The sequence below is a fragment of the Mustelus asterias genome, chromosome 20, assembly GCF_964213995.1.
Source record: "Mustelus asterias chromosome 20, sMusAst1.hap1.1, whole genome shotgun sequence".
NCBI lineage: Eukaryota > Metazoa > Chordata > Chondrichthyes > Carcharhiniformes > Triakidae > Mustelus > Mustelus asterias.
In genome coordinates, this window is record NC_135820.1 from 66,713,818 (window position 1) to 66,734,168 (window position 20,351).

At 41.8% G+C, this 20,351-nt stretch overlaps 1 protein-coding gene across 1 annotated transcript in view; it reads right to left on the bottom strand.

Moving 5' to 3' along the window:
• LOC144508597 (calcium-responsive transactivator-like) overlaps nt 1–20,351 on the bottom strand; it is a 35,959-nt gene that overhangs the window by 3,155 nt on the left and 12,453 nt on the right. Inside the window, exons 3-9 of the mRNA XM_078236732.1 lie at nt 18,552–18,636; nt 12,589–12,733; nt 11,494–11,694; nt 9,474–9,638; nt 7,809–7,910; nt 4,339–4,431; nt 1,170–1,289 (exon numbers count right to left, since the gene is read on the bottom strand). Of these exons, the coding sequence (XP_078092858.1) occupies nt 1,170–1,289; nt 4,339–4,431; nt 7,809–7,910; nt 9,474–9,638; nt 11,494–11,694; nt 12,589–12,733; nt 18,552–18,636 (911 nt within the window). The remainder of the gene's footprint in view (nt 1–1,169; nt 1,290–4,338; nt 4,432–7,808; nt 7,911–9,473; nt 9,639–11,493; nt 11,695–12,588; nt 12,734–18,551; nt 18,637–20,351) is intronic.

The following is a 20,351-nucleotide window of genomic DNA, read 5'->3' on the forward strand; positions in this document are numbered from 1 at the left end:
CACTAGGAAGCTTTTATGAAACAAAGTTTATTTATGAACACAGTTAAAATATAATAAAATGAATTAGTGTAACTTTTACCAAATTACAAGAATCAAACATGATACAATGTAGACCTTAACAGCTAGCTATCTATGATGTTCCAAATCAAACAACATCCCACAAACATACACCCCTTTCTAGACTTGGTGCAAAAAGCAAGTATGCCCACGAGATGCTGGATCGTCAGCTTTTTAACACCTGCTGTCAATTGGTCTTTTGAATGTTGGATTAAATATTAGAGGCTTTCCAGTCTTGGAACTTTCCAAAAAGCCTCTGGAGAGAAAGCATCAGAAACACACTGCCTACTTCCATCAGCTTCTAACAGCAACTAAACTGAAACTAAAACTCCAACTCCAGAGAGAGAGGGGAAAAGCATGGTTGCTGCTCTCCACTTCAGGCTACTCCTGAAAAGCAAAACTAAAAGCTTGGACTTTCCGTGAAGCATAGCTGTCCCTAGCCACATGACATCAACTGTCAATAAAACTCCACTGAGCAATCCCAAGAGATCATTAAAACCCACGGGACCCTGCATTAGTCCAGATTTAAATCAACATGATATCCATTATATTGCTTCAGTAACAATTAGAGGACACCGGTTACAGACAAAATGGTGCCAATAAAATGCTAGGAGCTGCTCGAAACGCCTGCAAAGAAACATGATTAAAATACAAGTCTTAAAGGCACAGTATCGTCACAGTTGCAACAAGATAATCCATGAATCAGATGCATTAGAGCACCAGATAAATGTGTTGTTAAGCTCAGACAAGGGCCAGAATTCTCCAACCTCGCCTGGGGCGATGATTATCCAGTCCCGCTGCTGTGAACGTAGATTTGGCTGAGTGCCAGCGGCATGCAAGACCGGAGTATTCAGGCCAAGATATTGCTAGCAGTACATTGCAATTTTGCCAGCTGTGTGTTGCAGTCCATTATGTCGGACTAGCAAATTGCATCCTTAAAATGCATGGTTATTAGATCCAGCCAGTGTGGTAGTTGCTGAACAGATCCCAACAGCTGCCTAGTTTACTTTTTTTTGTTGGGAATTATGGGGTGATGAAAGGTCAGTTAGAACATCATTAACTACAAATTAAAATGTTGACAATTGATTATTGGCTTTTATTCTTGCTCTCACCATATCCTTGTTGCTGTCCCGGGTAACTCTGCTGGCTGGGGTATTGCTGCTGGGAGTAACTTTGCTGCTGGGCTGGTCCCTGCTGGTAAGCAGTCTGCTGTTGGGTGTACTGGGAGTTTCCTAAAGTTAAATGATGAAACAGGCCATCAGACATATTGTCCTTACTCTCAGAGAACCCAATGCACGGTCCTTCAAGTTCTCCTACTATTCAGGACATTTCCATTCTTGAGCCAAGCCCAAGGTAATTCCGTGATGCAACTTTGTAGATATTGCAGATCCCAATTACCAGTGATCCTGTTTGAGGGTGTTGCTTTCTGGCATTTCAGGTAAGGTCAGCATTGGTCTCAGCTGTGGAATGAGTCACTTTTAGTATTCATTGATATGTAGTCCACAGGCAAGATATGCACTGATTTTTTCTTTGCAATGATCCAACAGGGCGTCAGCAGCAACCACTAATGCACCAGTGTGAATTTTTACCACTTTCTTAGGCCTACGGTTCAATTTTAACTCTTCACAACTGAATGCGTTTTTAGATGATTTAAAAATCTCGTTTTCAGCGTCTATTAGCAGTAAATTATTTGCAATTCTGACCACTAAAACACTCAACTGCATTTTCACCTTACGGTCACTGTCTGTGTGAAGTCTACACGTTCTCCCTGTGTCTGTGTGGATTTCCTCTGGGTGCTCCGCTTTCCACCCACAGTCCAAAAAACGTGTTGGCTAGGTGCATTGGTCATGCTAAATTCTCCCTCAGTGTACCCGAACAGGTGCCGGAGTGTGGCGACTAGGGGATTTTCACAGTAACTTCATTGCAGTGTTAATGTAAGCCTACTTGTGACTAATAAATAAACTTTCAAAGCTTTCAACTTTCACCTTAATAGTTGACAGACACAAAACACCTTCATCCCATTAGCCTGGGTCGACTTCAATCCAATCCAGTTCCAAATCCTGATCCAGAAGTGAAAGGTCAATGTCCTGATCCCGCTTAATTATCCAGTCAGTATCCCTCTTCCCTCCCTCCACTACTCCAACCACTGCTCCCAACCGCCCCTCCCCCAAACACCTTGACTTCTCAAACAGTTCCTTTTGCACATTTTCTAAATTTGCTGATATGGGGCTGAATTTTATGTTGCCAGTCCGGGCATGTATTCGCTGGGGTGTGTGTAAAATAGGTTGGTGGCTAACCCACCACCTCTCACCCACTCCTGAGCTGATTTTGTGTCTGTCAACTATTACGGTGAAAGTTGAAAGCTTTGAAAGTTTATTTATTAGTCACAAGTAGGCTTACATTAACACTGCATTGTAACATTGCTGAATGCTGCCGGCTTTAGTTAATATTGTCCCAGTTAGTTGATCACACCCAGCAGGACCTGCTTATCATGAGCTGGATTGTATAATTGGAGAGAACATTGGTGGGTGGTGGTGTGGGGAGGGGGAGGGGGAGGGGGGGGGGTGGAGCATTTGCTCAACTGTGGAATTGGTATAGTATAGGAGTCAGCTCAGGAGTGGGTGAGAGGTGATGGGTTAGCCACCCAACCTATTTTACACAGACCCCAGCGAATACATGCCCGGACTGGCAACATAACATTCAGCCCCATATCAGCAAATTTAGAAAATGTGCAAAAGGAAACAGTCAAATGAAATTGCTGTTCCCTTTCCATCAATCCTCCCCCAATTGACTTCATTTCTTCTAGAAAACTGTACCCTTCACAATGATTCCATCCATTAGGCGGTGACATGATATTCAACCCTAACCAGAGTTTTCTGCCTACTGTTCTCTCAATTACAAAGATTGTTTACTTGCACTATCCTAACAATTACCCAACTCTATCCATGCCTCAACCCATTCCTCATCAGACCCTTATCTATGCTGGTGATAAACCTTCAGAATCTAATGGTTCTTGGTTGCTCTCCCTAAGCCTTCACTAAGCCTTATCCTAGCCCTCACCAGCCCTAGTTGCATAACCCCCTTCTTCAAACTCTCCGTTCATGTGATTTAGACCTCATACATTCCTCTTTCCTTTGTCCCATGATTAGGCACAAAGCTTTCAGCCATTGAGGCCCCATGATTTGGAAACTCCTGCCTAAAACACTCTGTCCCTCCGCTGCTGAAAACATATCTTTTTTAACCAAGCTTCAAGTTATCTCTCCTAACATCTTACTTGACTGTGTCCATTTTTGGGAAGTGGGATGGGCTTGCCAGCAATGCCAGGGAATGGGTAAAAGTAAAATCTACAAGTTGGGATTTTTTTTACTATCCACAAAAAGCTATCGAAAAATCACTACGCAACTTCAATTGGGCGGCACGGTGGCACAGTGGTTAGCACTGCTGCCTCACAGCTCCAGGGACCTGGGTTCGATTCCCGTCTTGGGTCACTGTCTTTGCGGAGTGTGCACTTTCTCCCCGTATCTGCGTGGGTTTTCACCTGGTGTTCCGGTTTCCTCCCACAGTCGAAAAGGCGTGTTGGTTAGGGTGCATTGACCATGCTAAATTCTCCCTCAGTGTACCTAAACAGGCGCCAGAGTGTGGCGACTAGGGGATTTTCACAGTAACTTCATTGCAATATTAATGTAAGCCTACTTGTGACAATAATAAATGAACTTAAAAAAGAATTAAACTCAAGATAGATGTAGCTAAAGAAGGCTATATAGACCACCAAATATTGCATCCAACAATAAAACAAACCCACAGTCCCATCACAGCATCTAAGTCAACAATGATGTGAATCTGGTGCTAAGGGGCAAAACAAAGCAACATCTCTTCTGATCTATCATCTCTCCTGGTGGCGAAGGCCTTGTCACACTGCTTTGAAAGAACAGAATATCAGGAATTTTGGCATGAGGCAAAAATCTTAAGTGGAAATCTGCATCTCATTACCTATATGCTGCTTTTTACAGATCTGACTCTATTCCACTCACAAAACAGTTTTTAAGAAACTTTCCTTTGCAAATGCATTGCGTAGTATGGTCACAAGAGATCAGGATGGTCTCAAATCCAGTCCCTCAATGTGTGATAAATCAATGAATCTTCATAAGAACTGGTAGCGTGAAAAAGAGTCCGTTAACCCCAATGTAAATGTGATATATTAAATCTAGTATTAGAGTTGTGGCTTTACATTGGATTACCCTTTGTTTCATCTGCACTATCATATACATTCATTTACATTACCTCCTTCATAGTAATGCTGTGAGGATTCCTCAAATGACCTCTCGTAACCTTGCTCTGCATATGATGATTGCTGATATGCATATTCACTGTGACCTAGAGTGCATAATGCAAGAAAAAAAAATAATGAAATGGATTATTTTACACTGTTGAACAGTGCTACATTACATGAGAATCATTTTAAATAGTTTTTGGACAAAGCAGCTTTCTAAATCATCCTTCTAAAATCAGCTTAAGGCAAAATAGAATTACGCTACCAAAAATCACGTTGGAACAGTCTTGAGACTTCTTTGATCATGATATACTTGCATGCAAGCATTAATTACAGAGTTTACTATCTGATATTTCGAAATTACACAGAAAGAGGGATCTCAATGTTGACCATCCAGCCCTCAATCAATTAAGTTAACAGATACTTTTAGCTGTCTGCCTGACTGAACAGGAATAGATAAGCTTATTAAATACTATCAGCCGGATTCTTTGATCTTGTTCAGCCCTGCTGCTGCAGTCAGCGAGAATGGAGAATTTGGCGCTCTGCCAAAACTCCATTCACTGCAGCGGGACCGGAGATTCCCAGCTGCGGGCTAGGCTGGAGAATTCCGGTGTATACATTTCATTTAGCAAAATAAAAATTCAGACCCACTGCTTTTGATTATATGAAAGACACAGGCATGGATATGCAGGGAAGAATTTCAAACTTGGCAATAGCAGGAAGCAGGAAACTGGGAATGTAGTAAACAGAAAGGGGGATAGTTTGGAAGGACAAACTGATGAATAGGACAGTTATGTAGCAAATGAAATTTAACATAAAAGGGTGGAGTGAATCATTTTGGTATAAAAGGATGCAGAGAGGTTATTTAAACTAAATGTTATAACTTAGAGGTGCAAGTGCACAAATCTTTCAAGGCTGCAGAACAAGTTGTGAAGGCTGTTCAAAAGACATACAGGATCAAGCAATGTAGATAGAGGGGAACCTGTGGATGCGCTTAGATTTCCAGAAGGCATTTGACAAGGTGCCACATCAAAATAAGAGCTCATTGTGTAGGGGGTAACATATTAACATGGATAGAGGACTGGTTGGCTAATAGGAAACAGAGTAGGCATAAATGGGTTATTTTTAGGTTGGCAAGATGTGATGAGTGCAGTGTCACATGGAACAGTGTTAGAGCCTCAACTACTTACAATTCATATCAATGACACTGGATGAAAGGATTGAATGTATGATTGCTAAATTTGCTGATGACACAAGGATGGGTAGGAAAGTAAGTTGTAAATAGGACATAAAGGACAGGATTTTCTGGCCATGCCCGTCTCCAAGACCAGAAATTCCCACCCAAGGTCAATGGACCTTTAAGTGGTCCGCCAAATTTTCTGTCCTGCCCATTACAATTCCCACGGCGGACAGGACCGGAAAATATCGGCCAAGAAGTCTGCAAAGGGACAGAGATAGGTTAACTGAGTGGACAAAAAATTGGCAGATGGAGCATAATGTTGGAAAATGTGAACTTGTACATTTTGGCAAGAAGAATGGAAAAGCAGCGTATTATTGAAATGGAGAGGGACTGGAGAACTCTGCGGTATGAGGGATCTCGGTGTCCTGGTATAAGAATAAGAAAAAGCAGGATTAGGAAGACAAATAGAATGTTGCTGTTTATTGCAAGGGGATTGGAATATATAAATAGGGATGTTTTGTTGCAGTTGGTGAGACTGTGGGCAGGATTTTCCATGACCCCTCCCCTTGGTGTGTATCACAGAGGTGATCCATCACTGGGCCACAGCAGGATCAGAACATCCCGCCAATGTCAACAAGGTTCCCCATTCTACGTGCTACCCGCCACTGGGCAACCTGCGGCAGGGGTTTCGTTGTCAGCAGGATCAGAAGGTCCCACCAGCAAGAGCAGCTGTAAAATTCCAACCCACATCTGGAGTACCGTGTATAAAAAAGGATATAAATGAAGCAGTTCAGAGAAGATTCACGTAACTAATACCCGGGATGGGGGGTGGTGAGCATGGGGTTGTACTATGAGGAAAGGTTGGACAGGCTGGGTCTATATCCACTGGAGTTTAGAAAAATGAGGGAAAAATAGAAAAGATCCTGAGAGGACTTGACAGGGCCAATGGTGAAAGGAGGTCTCCCCTTGTGGGAGAGACTAAAACCAGAGGATTCTGTTAAATAAGGGGTATCCCATTTAGGGAGAAGATTTTTTTCTCTCAGTGAATCTTTGGAACTTTCTTCCCCAGAGAGCAGTAGAGGCAGGGTCATTAAATATTTTTAAGGACGAGATAGATAGATTCTTGACTGCCAAGGGAGTCAAAGGTTATTGAGGGCAGGCAGTAATGTGGATTTGAGATCACAATCAAGTCAGCCATGATCTTATTGACTGCCCAATCAGGCTTGAGGGGCCAAATGGCCTACTCGTGCTCCTAATTTGTATGAGGGGGCTACATTATTATTTCTGTGGGATCTTATTATCTGCACTTTAAGCGTGCTAGACATATAGTTTAGTTTAATTTATTAGCAGGTTTTATGCAGGAAGTTAAAGCTTTCAGGGAGATAACCTTTGGAAAAGTATCAGGCTTGAGGACATGCGGCAATTCTGTCATTCAGCAAAAAAGACTTGTGTGGCCTCACTGCTTTAAGCAAAGGGAATCTATTTTATTTCACATGTAAGTTTATTTATTAGTGACAGAAATAGGCTTGCATTAACACTGCAATGAAGTTACTGTGAAAATGCAAAGCTAATGTAAAATAAATCTGCACAAAATACTGGGAAGATGCGTTACTGTTGTAAAAGATTTTCTTTAAAATTTGGACACTTAAAATAAAACTTTTTATTTTCACAATGGTGATAACGCAATTTTTTAAAATTCATTCATGGGACATGGGCGTCGCTGGCTGGCCAGCATTTATTGCCCATCCCTAGTTGCCCTGGAGAAGCTGCCTTCTTGAAATGGTGCAGTCAACTGGGGGCATTGCCCGAGGGCAGTTGAGAGTCAACCACCTTGCTGTGGCTCTGAACTCACATGTAGGCCAGACCAGATAAGGACGGCAGATTTCCTTCCCTAAAGGACATTAGTGAACCAGATGGGTTTTTCTAACAATCGACAATGGTTTCATGGCCATCAGTAGATTCTTAATTTCAGATTTTTAAAAAAAAATTGAATTCAAATTCCACCATCTGTGGTGATGGGATTCGAACCCGGGTCCCCGAAACATTAGCTGAGTTTCTGGATTAATAGTCTACCGATAATACCACTAGGCCATCACCTTCCCCTAATGAAATGAAACCCCAGATCAGAAAACTCATTAAGGCATAAAAATCTCTCAGACTTTTAGAACTACGCATTTTCCACATACACCAGTTAGCAGATTGCAGAGGAGCTGATTTATTGGTCACTAAATACCTTTGTCCAATTAGATAAATATTTCATATTACATATATGACTGGCAGTCTAAGGGAAAAATGAAGTACCATCAGGGTAATATTGTTGATTAATGGAATCTGTGGGTCCTTGGCCATGTCCATATTGCTCACCATAGTAATCTTCCTGTCCAATGTATTGCTGAGAAGAACCTACGAGGAGGGAAGGAACAGCAGGGTCTAAATTTATGATCAAATTTTAGCGTCATTTTCTGAACTTGGACAATTTAGTCAGCTTTTGTTTACTGCAAAAAATAATTTACTCAGGCATATTAATGCAAATGGAGTATTCTCCTCTTAGAAGAATGAAAAGTATGCTTAAATATTTCTCCAAATATTGAATTTGGGAACTGACCAAATGTTGGGTTATCAAGAAACTGATGCCTGCATGGTTGTGTTAGCAACATCCAGCATAGTGACAGACAAAACAGCAGTCAAAAGAATATCATTTGGATTGTCCACCCCACAGCTTGTAACAATGTTAGAATTCACACACTCAATCCTGGTAATTTGGGGTATAGGTTTCAAGAAAATTGCTGACCTCTCCAAATAACTTGAGCAGCTTTTAAACCTTTTGCTCTAAATATCTAAAATCCACAAGTCATGTTTTGGAAATTCCACTAACCTTTTTGAAGGCAGCTATATTTTTACACGTATAGTTGCCACCGTGAACATCAGCCCCCCCCGCTTCATGGGTAAATGGTGGGTGCCAGTTTCAGGAGCAGGATTTCTGGAATCAGAGTTTTGGCCAAGGAATTTCTAAAACTGCGAAATTTCAGAACTCTACCTTTGGTCCATGCTTCAAGTGGGCCATCCTACAAATCAAAGTTTTAATCTATACATTGATACAGGATCTACGTAAAATAAAACTTTGGAAGTTTCATTCCACCCAACCACCCACCCCCAAAGAGACGAGTCCAACAACAAAGTAAAAACAGGAAAAGAAGTTTTAAGAGCATCTGTCACAGTCTAGACATACCTGTGTGACATACAAATTGCAAAGTAACAATCTTAAGAAAATACATTTACTTCTTCTAATTTGCAGATAAACCTGAAGGGATTGTTTGAGAGACTAGAGGGATCAGAATTAGATCAGAGATCAGTTAGCGATCAGAGAAACTTGCAATAGGTAACCTCAGATTTTATTTATCTTATTTCCCTGCATGATTGAGCTAAGCACTAGCCTTCAAATGTGACAAGGAAGGTAAAGCAATTTAACATTGCAACCCTGTGTGCCCAATCTACCCATGACAATGCCGCAAATCACCTCATACAGCTCAAAAGATACTGCTTAAAATAACAGTCTATTAGTTTGTTCTTTGTAGGTTTTTCTCTAGAGTAATTAATATTTAAATCACCGAGGGAAGAACAGTTGTCTTTCGTGTGTAATAACTGCCGGATGCTTCTAAAGTGCTTCTTTTTTTGTTAATAGCTGGAATTTTACCAACCTGCCCACCACGGGAACTGGAGCAGGTGAGAGGCGGACACTGGAAAGGTCCGTTGACCTTGGGCGGGATTTTATGGTCTCGGGACGAGCAAGGCCGTAAAATCCCGCATTCTGTGTCCTGCTGAAAACAACAGAATTTCTTGAACAGCAACTTACTCCTTTCATTAAGGGCAGAGTCAAGAGGAAAAAATACAGTGTAGGGTACAGGAAAAAATGTCAAAAATACCATGTCAAGCTATGCTTAAATTGTGACGCTATGCGATTCATACCTTGTTGTGACGACCTATAAGGCCCCATTGGCCGTTGCCCCATGATGTTGTTGCCTTGGTTACTCTGTCCCATCATCCCCATGGTTGAATGACCCTGGTAATGCTGGCCACCTCCTTGCGGTGTGCTGTAGTGCGAGGTCGCAGCTTGCTGGTGCATCATGGGAACTGAAAAATAGCCTGAAATGAGCAATTCTGTTGAAAGAAATCACTTTGCCCCGCGCTCAAGAAAGAACTTGAATTTCTAGCAGATTTTCCCCAAGCGCCTAACAGCCAATGTTGTACATTCTAATCGGATCAGCAAATCACATCACTAATTCTGATGCTAAACAAAAAAATAACTGAACTGTATTTAAGACAGAAATAGATTGGCATGGGGATCAAAGGTTACGGGGAAAAGGCGGGAGAATGGGGGTGAGAAACATATCAGCCATGATCGAATGGCGGAGCAGACTCGCTGGGCCGAATGGCCTAATTCTGCTCCGATATCCTTTAGTATAATTTAATCCAACATTGGCTCCACTTAAAGTTGACTGAAACCGAATGTATCACTAAACATCTATTAAAAGGAATAAAATCGTTAAATTTCAACAAGGTGAGAACATACATTAGCTTCAGCATCAAAGCAACAGGTGCATAACGCTGCCAAAATAAACTAGTGAATAACAAGCACCGGCAGTCTGCTGCAAAGCTAATCCCATTTTGGATGAGTTAAAAATGAATCGGCCAGCTCATCAACCACCAGGTTTCAATGTGTGATTGAAGGCCGCAAAGAGCAGGTTTAATGCGTATATTAAGTGTACACATGCACCAATATAAATTGGAATCATATAGATTAGAGGGGCTTTATTGGTTTCACTGGTCGGCGCAACATTGAGGGCCGAAGGGCCTGTACTGCGCTGTAATGTTCTATGTTCTATGTAATACTGCAACATAACCTGCCACTTGTAACACTGTAGAAACGCATTTTCATTTCCCCACCTCCCATTCCAGAAATTCTCAACTTCATTTTCTCTTCCAAAGGTTGAGGCTCATAGAATTCCACTGACTCCCTACAGTGCAGAAAGATGCTATCTGCAATCATCGCCTGACTGTCACTCTGCTGGAACTCTTTCACACCTTCATTCTGCATTTGTCGCTGGTGCTTCCGAGCCCGACTTCTCCAGAAATGCGGCCCCATCAAGTCTGCAACGCCTCTCCAAAACAGCATCCCATCCAGGCCCTGCCCCCCACCCCCCCCGCCCCGCCCTATTCCCATAACCCTGCACATTTACCATGGCCAATCCACCTAACTTACATACCTTGGAACACTCTGGGACAATTTCACAACTTCACCCATGTACCACCTCACTCACCTGCCACCCTACCCACCTGCCCACTTACCTCACCCACTCTGCACACTAACCTTACTCACCTACCCATTCATTCATCCATCCACTCACCATTCACACCATACGGCAGCTAGTGATGTAAAGGTGGGGGGGGTTGGGGGAGTGTGTCTTCCCCTCGACACTACAGTGCCATGGTGGAGTTCTCTGAGGGTTTCTGCGTTCCACATTCCTGGAGAAGCTGGGCTCGGAAGCACCGGCATCAAATGCGGAGCAGCGACAAGGTGTGAAAGAGTTCCAGCGGAACGACAATCAGACGATGATTGCTGCCCCGCAGAAGATCCGTGTCAGGAAGGAAGCCAACCGCCTCACTTCACTGTTGAATGGCATGAGGTCACATTCAAAGGTCAAAATCTTCTAAAGTCCATTTAGATCATGTGACAATCTGAAACTGCTACATTGCAGGTTTACACAGGCAGGAGAAACAAGCTGGAGAAACGTTCATCCAGAAGCTGGAGTCTCTTTGCGGCCATTTTAAGAAATTGTGATTCTTTGGGGCATTCTCCTCAAGGGAGAACTAAACTTAACCAAATAAATTGACAGACATTTCATACAAATAGCTCAGAATAGCAAACATTATCAACATCGAAATTATTTCTTTCAATAATATTACATGGCAACTTTAGGAAGCTTACCTTGACTGGTTTGCATGCTCATGTTTGTCCGTGATCCATAATTTGCCATCGACTGACTCTGACCCTGCATCTGCATGCCTTGTGACGAGGGCACAGAGTGACTGTAACCGCCTGCACTTCCATGGTTGTTTACAGGCATGGTCATTGAAGAACTCGGTATTGTCACTGGCCCTGACTGTTGAACTGAAACATGAGAAGGACCTAGAGGAACCAGAGCCAGATTCATTCACAGTGACTTGTTCTGATAACCTGTGGAGTCGTACAACAGTTTGGCAGACACCCCATTGAACGGCCTCACTTAAAACCCGGAAACCCATGGGACAAGTCTTCCGTTTATTTCAGTCGCAGGAGGATAAATTGTCTGAAAATGCATACAGTGAAAGGGCGGGCCATCAACACAAAACTGATATATCATCATATATATCAATAATCTCGCTCAGATTAAACAAGAATGTTTGAGGTGGGAAATGATTGTACATGCAAACCCTTTTGTTCAATGGAATGAGCACCTTGGAGGTGTGTATGTGTCAAACAGTAGTGACCAGGGTCAGGGACCCTAAATTAACTAAACTGTGGCAAAAGACCTCCAGCTATACCAAATAGGTCCCTATCCTGTGAAACATACACCATTACATTGAAATAGAGTTGTGTTTTTATGTTAAGTCCATATGCCAGACTTAAAACTGGCTTGAATTCTGCCATTTTCAGGTTTACAATCTGGCAGATCCTTAACTTTGTTATATACTAAATAAGGAACACTACTACAGGTTATCACTGGTGGGGCGGCACGGTGGCATTGTGGTTGGCACTGCTGCCTCACGGCGCCAGGGATTCGGCGCAAGGTCCGATTCCCGGCTTGGGGAACTGCCTGTGCAGAGTCTGCACATTCTCCCCGTGTCTGCGTGGGTTTCCTCTGGGTACTCCGGTTTCCTCCCACAGTCCGAAAGATGCGCTGGTTAGGTGCATTGGCCGTGCTAAATTCTCCCCCAGTGTACCCGAACAGGAGTGTGGCGACCATGGAATTTTTACAGTGTTAACGCAAGTCTCTTTGTGACACTAATAAATAAGCTTTAGGTTAGTATTGTTAAAACCTACCATTGCTCATCTGGCTCTGCATCAGTGAAGAAGGGGGAATACCTCCTCCCATGGTGTCATTCGGAACATTCTGTGAATGTAAAGCTTGATTTGATCCAGAGAGATTCATTCCTCCTGGTCCCATAGACAGATTTTGGGATGGTGGCTAAGTGAAAGAAACATCAGGAGGGAAAGAAAAACCCACAATTAGTAATTGAATTTTTAAAGACAAATCTTATAAAGACCTCAAAATCCTTATTTTCTTTAAACAAAAGAGGAGACGTTGTTCCCTTACGGTGTCTTGGAAGATCACCGCTTATTCTATTCTACAAGTAGTTATGATGTTCTTCCCCTGAGGAGATGATTTCACAGTAGAGGAAACAAAATATTACATTCATGTGGAAAAAAAATAAATTTGCATTTATATAGCAATGTATCACATTCATAAGACATCCTGAAATATTTTACATTGAAAAGATTTATTTTCTAAAGTGCAGTCATGGTTATAAGTAGACAAATGCACAACAGGGTCCTACACAGCGGAAATGAATGAACGAGCAGATTTTGATGATAGGTGGTTGAAAGAGAAATGTTATTCCTTTATTGATCTTTAAACAGTGCCATGTGATCCTTACAACAACCTGAGCAGGTAGAATGCATCAGCTCATCCAACAAGGTTGCACTTCCAACACTGCAGCAGTCCCTCAGTTACTGCACTGAAGTTTGTTGGAAATAGATTACATGTTCATATGTTCCCCCCCCCCCCCCCCCACTCAATGTCAGATTAGCTAGTCTCAGCCAGGAGAGTGGCAAGAATGAAACAAGTGGCCTCTGTCACAGGCTAGGGAAGGATATAAAGAAAAGACGGTAACCCTGTTAGAAAATACAAGTGTGATTAGGATCAGACTGTGCGGAGTCTGCACGTTCTCCCCGTGTCTGCGTTTCCCTCCCACCGTCCGAAAGACGTGCTGGTTAGGTGCATTGGTCATGCCAAATTCTCCCTCAGGTGTACCCGAACAGGTGCTGCTGGAGTGTGGCAACAAGGGAATTTTCACAGCAACTTCACTGTCGTGTTTTTTTTTTAAACCTTTTGGAACTTTATTCCTAATCAAAAAAGCCAATTAAGTCCAATCAGAGTCCCCACTCCCATGAGGGACAAACCAGATCCAAGATGACAAGACAAGAATATACATCCCATTTTGGGCTTGATCAAAGAAGATCCAAGCTGACAGGATGACGCATTACACCCCCTTCCGGGCCTGAGCTTCATCTTAGCCAAAAGGCCGAGATGGCTTTGAAAAAAATTGCATCAGGGAAAGCCTCGGTTTAGTCTCATTGGCTACCCTGATCGCTTGCTCTACCCTAGCACAGGAAAAACCATGATCGCAGGCATCAGCACACCCCAAGTGCAATGGGCCAGCCACGTCCCTGCCTGATCTTAGTTTCACCCTTACCAGATGAGTATCGCAGCCTAATTGTAAGACTAATAAATAAACTTAAAACAGCTATACACCAACTCGTCCCACCATTCTATCAACTTGTAGGTGATTATTGTCTTGGACTACATTATTCATAATTACTTCTGAACAACCTCTCCAGCCCTAAAAATCTAATTCTATATTTGTGGATTGTTAAATTTCCCCAGTCCAAGCTAAACCTTCCATACCATACATTGGTACTGGGGCCTCAACTATTTACCATTTATATAGACGATCTGGAGGAGGGGACTGTGTGTAGGGTAACAAAGTTTGCAGACGACACAAAGATAAGTGGAAAAGTGAATCGTGTGGGGGGCGTAGAAGGTCTGCAGAGAGATTTGGACAGGCTGAGTGAGTGGGCGAAGATCTGGCAGATGGAGTATAACGTTGACAAATGCGAGGTTATTCACTTTGGAGGAAATAATAGCCAATTGGATTATTATCTAAATGGAAAAAAATTACAACATGCTACTGTGCAAAGGGACCTGGGGGTCCTTGTGCAGGAGACGCAAAAACCCAGTCTGCAGGTGCAACAGGTAATCAAGAAGGCAAATGGGATGTTGGCCTATATCGCAAGGGGGATAGAATATAAAAGCAGAGATGTCTTGCTGCATCTGTACAGGGCATTGGTGAGGCTGCAGCTGGAATACTGTGTGCAGTATTGGTCCCCTTATTTGCGGAAGGATATATTGGCCTTGGAGGGAGTGCAGAGAAGGTTCACCAGGTTGATACCAGAGATGAGGGGTGTTGATTATGAAGAGAGACTGAGCAGATTGGGTTTGTACTCGTTGGAATTTAGAAGGCTGCGGGGGGATCTTATAGAGACCTATAAGATAATGAAGGGGCTGGATAGGGTAGAGGTGGAGAGATTCTTTCCACTTAGAAAGGAAGCTAGAACTAGAGGGCACAGCCTCAAAATAAAGGGGGGTCAGTTTAGGACAGAGTTGAGGAGGAACATCTTCTCTCAGAGGGTAGTGAATCTCTGGAATTCTCTGCCCACTGAAGTGGTGGAGGCTACCTCGTTGAATATGTTTAAATCACGGATAGATGGATTCCTGATCGGTAAGGGAATTAGGGGTTATAGGGATCAGGCAGCTAAGTGGAACTGATCCACTTCAGATCAGCCATGATCTTATTGAATGGCGGGGCAGGCTCGAGGGGCTAGATGGACTACTCCTGCTCCTATTTCTTATGTTCTTACATATTTTAAAAATATTGTTTAGTTTATGATAATTCATAATATTATAAATCTTAATATATTATAATATACCTTAACGCCATAAGTATGTCTCAATTTTTATTTCAATTTCTGTAAAATTATAAAAAGTAAACAATAAAACCTGCTTGTTATTTTTTGACTTGCTGTCTATAAGAATTATTTGATGTGATTGGCTGTTTCACCTGCTTTATGACATTACCATTGCTGGTCATTAGAAATCCTCAGCACAATTAACCATCCGAAAATTACAACCCAACACCAGGTAGATTGTTATTTATTTTTCGGCAACTTTCTTCTAGGTCAGCGATGAGTGCCATCATGTAGCAAAATGTGGGCCAATAGTTTTTAACATAATGAGCTGAAACATTCACTTTAGCAGATGAGAAATGGATTGAGGCCATCTTAACCCAGACACAGTTCCTAGTGCTTACAACATACCATAGAACAGTCTCAGGTTTTTCATAAATTGCAAATTTCATTCAGAGCAGCCAACTGAATGGCCGGAGTAGGGAGTAGAATCATTAAGGGGATCATTCGGCCCATCGAGCCCGCACCGACAACAATCCCACCCCCAGACCCTCTCCCTGTAATCCCACGTATTTACCCCGCCAATCTCTTGACAGTAAGGGACAGTAACCCGCACATCTGAAGTCTTCATTAAGACACTGGGCAAAAGAAATTTGATAACCTGCCCCAAGCCAAAGTTGTTCCACTTCATGAACTTAAACTTTAAGCATGAAAATGTTTCAGCCATGGCTTTTGGCTCTGAATCAGAAGGGGTTGTGGTTGTCAGCCCCAGGCCAAAAGACTTGAGCACAAAATCTAGGCTGACACTGCTGAATGATTGTAGGTACAGACTTGTGGTTCAGATGTTAAACTGAGGCTCCACCTACTCTCCTGGGTGGATGTAAAAGTTCCCGCAGTTTTATTTGAAGAATAACAGGACTGTCCGCTGGGTGTCCGTCCAACACTTATCCTCAGCCACCAAATAAAAATATATGATTTGGTCATTTATTTTGTCAGTGTTTGTGGGAGCTTGCTGTGCAGAAATCAGTTGCCACATTATAATAATGCCTGAGCTTCATTGCCTTTTTTTCATTCATTCGTGGGATCTGGGCGTCACTGGCTGGCCAGCATTGTTGCCTGTCCCTAGTTGCCCTAGTTGGAGCAGTTGAGAGTCAACCATATTGCAGTGGCTCTGGAGTCACATGTCGACCAGACCAGGTAAGGATGGCAGATTTCCTTCCCTAAAGGACATCAGTGAACAAAATGAATTTTTCCGACAATCGACAATGGTTTCATGGTCATCAGTAGATTCTTAAATGTGCTTTGAAGCACATTTTGGCATTCGGAGGTCGTGCTATAAAAATCCAAGTTCTTTCTTTAATCATTTTCAATATATTTTTTAAATGTGTTATTTAATTTGAAACAAAAACATTCAATTAAATCTTTCCACAAAGAACCAATTTTTATTTGCAGCAACTTTGAATTTATTCTACATTGGCATCTGGTTAGCAGATTATAACCACACATTTCTACATTCCAAATCTTCATTAAAAAGGTGCATGCAAAATCTAGAAACATAGAAGATAGGAGCAGGAGGAGGCCATTTGGCCCTTCGAGCCTGCTCCGCCATTCATTAAGATCATGGCTGATCATCCAACTCAATAGCCTAATCCTGCTTTTTCCCCACAACCTTTGACCCCATTTGCCCCATGATATCCCATGATAGTACTTCAAAGAAAATCAGGAGAGTTGCCCCAAGTGTCCTCAATCAAGAATACAACAACAAATCTGTCTAGTCATTATCACATTACAGCTTGTGCGCTTGCTGCATATAAACTGGCTGCCACATTTCTACATTACAACAGTAACCACATGTTAATAAATACTTCATTGGCTGCATGTGCTTTGGGACAGCTGGTGAAAAAGTATCATAGGATATTTTACATCCACTTTTTTAAATATTTATTCTTCCATGTCACTGGCAAGGCCAGCATTTATTGCCCATTCCAATTGGTCTTGAACTGAGTGGGTTGCCTGGCCATTTACTTTCTCAGAAGACTAAGGAAATTTGGCATGTCAGCTACGACCCTACCAACTTTTATAGATGTACCATCGAAAGCATTCTTTCTGGTTGTATCACAGCTTGGTCTGGCTCCTGCTCTGCCCAAGACCGCAAGAAACTACGAAAGGTCATGAATGTAGCCCAATCCATCACAAACCAACCTCCCATCCATTGATTCTGTCTACACTTCCCATTGCCTTAGCAAAGCAGCCAGCATGATTAAGGACCTCATGCATCCCGGACATTCTCTCTTCCACCTTCTTCCGTCGGGATAAAGATACAAAAGTCTGAGGTCATGTACCAACCAACTCAAGAACAGCTTCTTCCTGCTGCCATCAGACTTTTGAATGGACCTATCTCACACTAATTTGATCTTTCTCTACACCCTAGCTATGACCGTAACATGACATTCTGCACTCTCTCATTTCCATCTCTATGAATGGTATGCTTTGTCTCTATAGCGCACAAGAAACAATACTTTTCATTGCATGCTAATACATGTGACAATAATAAATCAACTCAAATCAAATAATTTCAGAGGACAATTAAAAGTCGGCCACATTGCTGTGGCTCTGGAGTCACATGTAGGCCAGAATAGGTAAGGACGGCCGATTTCCTTCACTACAGGAGATGAATGGGTTTAAACCAGATGGGTTTTTACGGCAATCAATGATAGTTGTCAGTGTCATCATCACTGAGATTAGCTTTGTATTCCAAATTTGTGAAAGGTGCTATATAAATGCAAATTTCTCTTATTTTTGCTCTTTGCTAATTACTACCCAAATTTACCATTGTATACCATAATTCCCAAAAATATCTATATCCCAGATCTATAGTGATTTAAGATACAAAAGTCTGAGATCACGTATCAACCGACTCAAGAACACCTTCTTCCCTGCTGCCATCAAACTTTTGAATGGACCTGCCTCACATTGAGCTGATCTTTCTCTACATCCTAGCTATGACTGTAACACGACATTCTGCACTCTCTCCTTTCCTTCTCTGTGTACGGCATGCGTTGTCTGTACAGCGTGCAAGAAACAATACTTTTCACTGTATACTAATGCATGTGGCAATAATAAATCAAATCAGAGTGGAGATGGAATTAAATGTTAATAGGCAAAACATTGATCTAGAAATTTCATTCATAATTGTAGCTTTTTTTTGACTCACAAAACATACTAGACCCTAGCGTTTCAGCCACTCGTGTGTTACTTACAGCAGGTAGCAAAGACTGCATGTTTTGATTGGAATCTGCTATTGTGGCCAGGTAAACCAGGTTTCTGTGCAGCATTTGTTGGTATCTAAGAAATGGAAGAACAGATAAAAGATTTTGTTTTAATTCGTGGAGGAATGCATTCAATGTAAGTCTTTGCAATACTAATAAGGATGATAGCGATGATAGTAACGATAAGCTCATATGTCCTTTCAGCTTGCTCTGGCCCCGACATACAGAAGTGTATCGGAAAAAAGAAATCTCTTTCAGCTCGCCTCCTAATGCAGGATCAATTTGAGTTATTAATTTATTGTGTAAATAAACATTAGAAGTGGCTTTTAGACCCCTACCAATCAGTTTCTAAATGTGGCTGTGGGTGGCATTTTCATATAGACCACTTATGTGAATGCATTATTAAGTAACCATTTTTTACTCCATATTTTGTTTCATTCAATGGACCTCCACTTGGGTGTGTTATTTAATAATAACTAAACTAAAATAAATGAATTAGCTAAATTGAATTACAGACTGACAAATCAGAGAACTGGTTTGATTTTCAAGATGGCCAAAACAGATGAAAGAGTTGAAAGTATCAAGTACAGCTGTGCTGAAGTAATCGCCAATTCCAGTGACAGGATTCAAAATGGAAAGCTGTCCTCTTAATTTTCCCAACCTTGCTGCCCTTCTCCTTCAACTTTCTCTAAACTGGTCTCTGGGTACGAAAGAGAGAGGGTTGAGTAGCTAGCCCTGAACAGTAAATCGAAGACCCTTCCTCTCCACCACCAGATGGGTAGATAATCAAGCTCATCATATCAAAATGATGAGTGCAACCACTGAAATGTGCACATATTTATACATGACATATATTCAGATAGCATAAGAATGTTTTGTATTCTGAAGAAAGTTGAGACTGAAGGGCCAGCACAGAAGAACAAGTAAAATGATGGTTAGTGCTGGCAAGTCTAAAGTTTGCTTCATAAGAGTACATGGTTTGATATAGTTCATATAAGAAGCATACTCATGCTTAATGTTAAGAGTAGTTTCTCATCTTCCTCTCCCACCCTAAATCAATGTCCATTCATTTTTGATACTAAGGTTGTTACAGTAGATTGAATAAAATTATTGCAACTGTTTTCTTCCCAGGATCTCTGTCACACACATTGATATTAGATGAACTTGATGACTTCCCCTTACATGTCAAGCATTGCATTCATCAGAACAGATCTCACCATCCAGACAAGAGCTAAGACTTTGTTGGTCTTCTAAGACAGATACACCAGCTCCACAGGATATCCTTTTTACATAGCAGCATGTCCCAGGAGAAATAAGTCCTGCGCTGTGCCAAAATGAGCAGCAGTGATAGCAGCAGATGGTAGAGCAACAGGGTAAATTCTAGTCAGCGATTACATAGGCTAGTGACTACATACAAGGTTGCCCAATGACAACTTCCACTAGGCCGGGAAGAGAGCATTTCCGTGGTCCTGTTACCTGGACAGAGTTTGAGCCATAAACAGGAATGAAGTGACAAGGTGGAATGCAAGGATCAACCAGAAGCCAAAGATTTGACACCATAATCTTAAACCGGATCAATCGGCAGAATCTAAGAATGGCTGAAAGTAGAGGAAAACTGCCCCCAAAATGCAGAGAAAATGAAAATCTGTGAATGAATCCACAAACTATAATTCAGCTGTGGGAAGGCAAGTCACAAATTTAAATTCTACAATTCAATTTTTATTAATTATTGTAGTTTTGCTTAAGTTTTGAATAACTTTTATTACATTTAGTTAAAAATTAACTTGTATA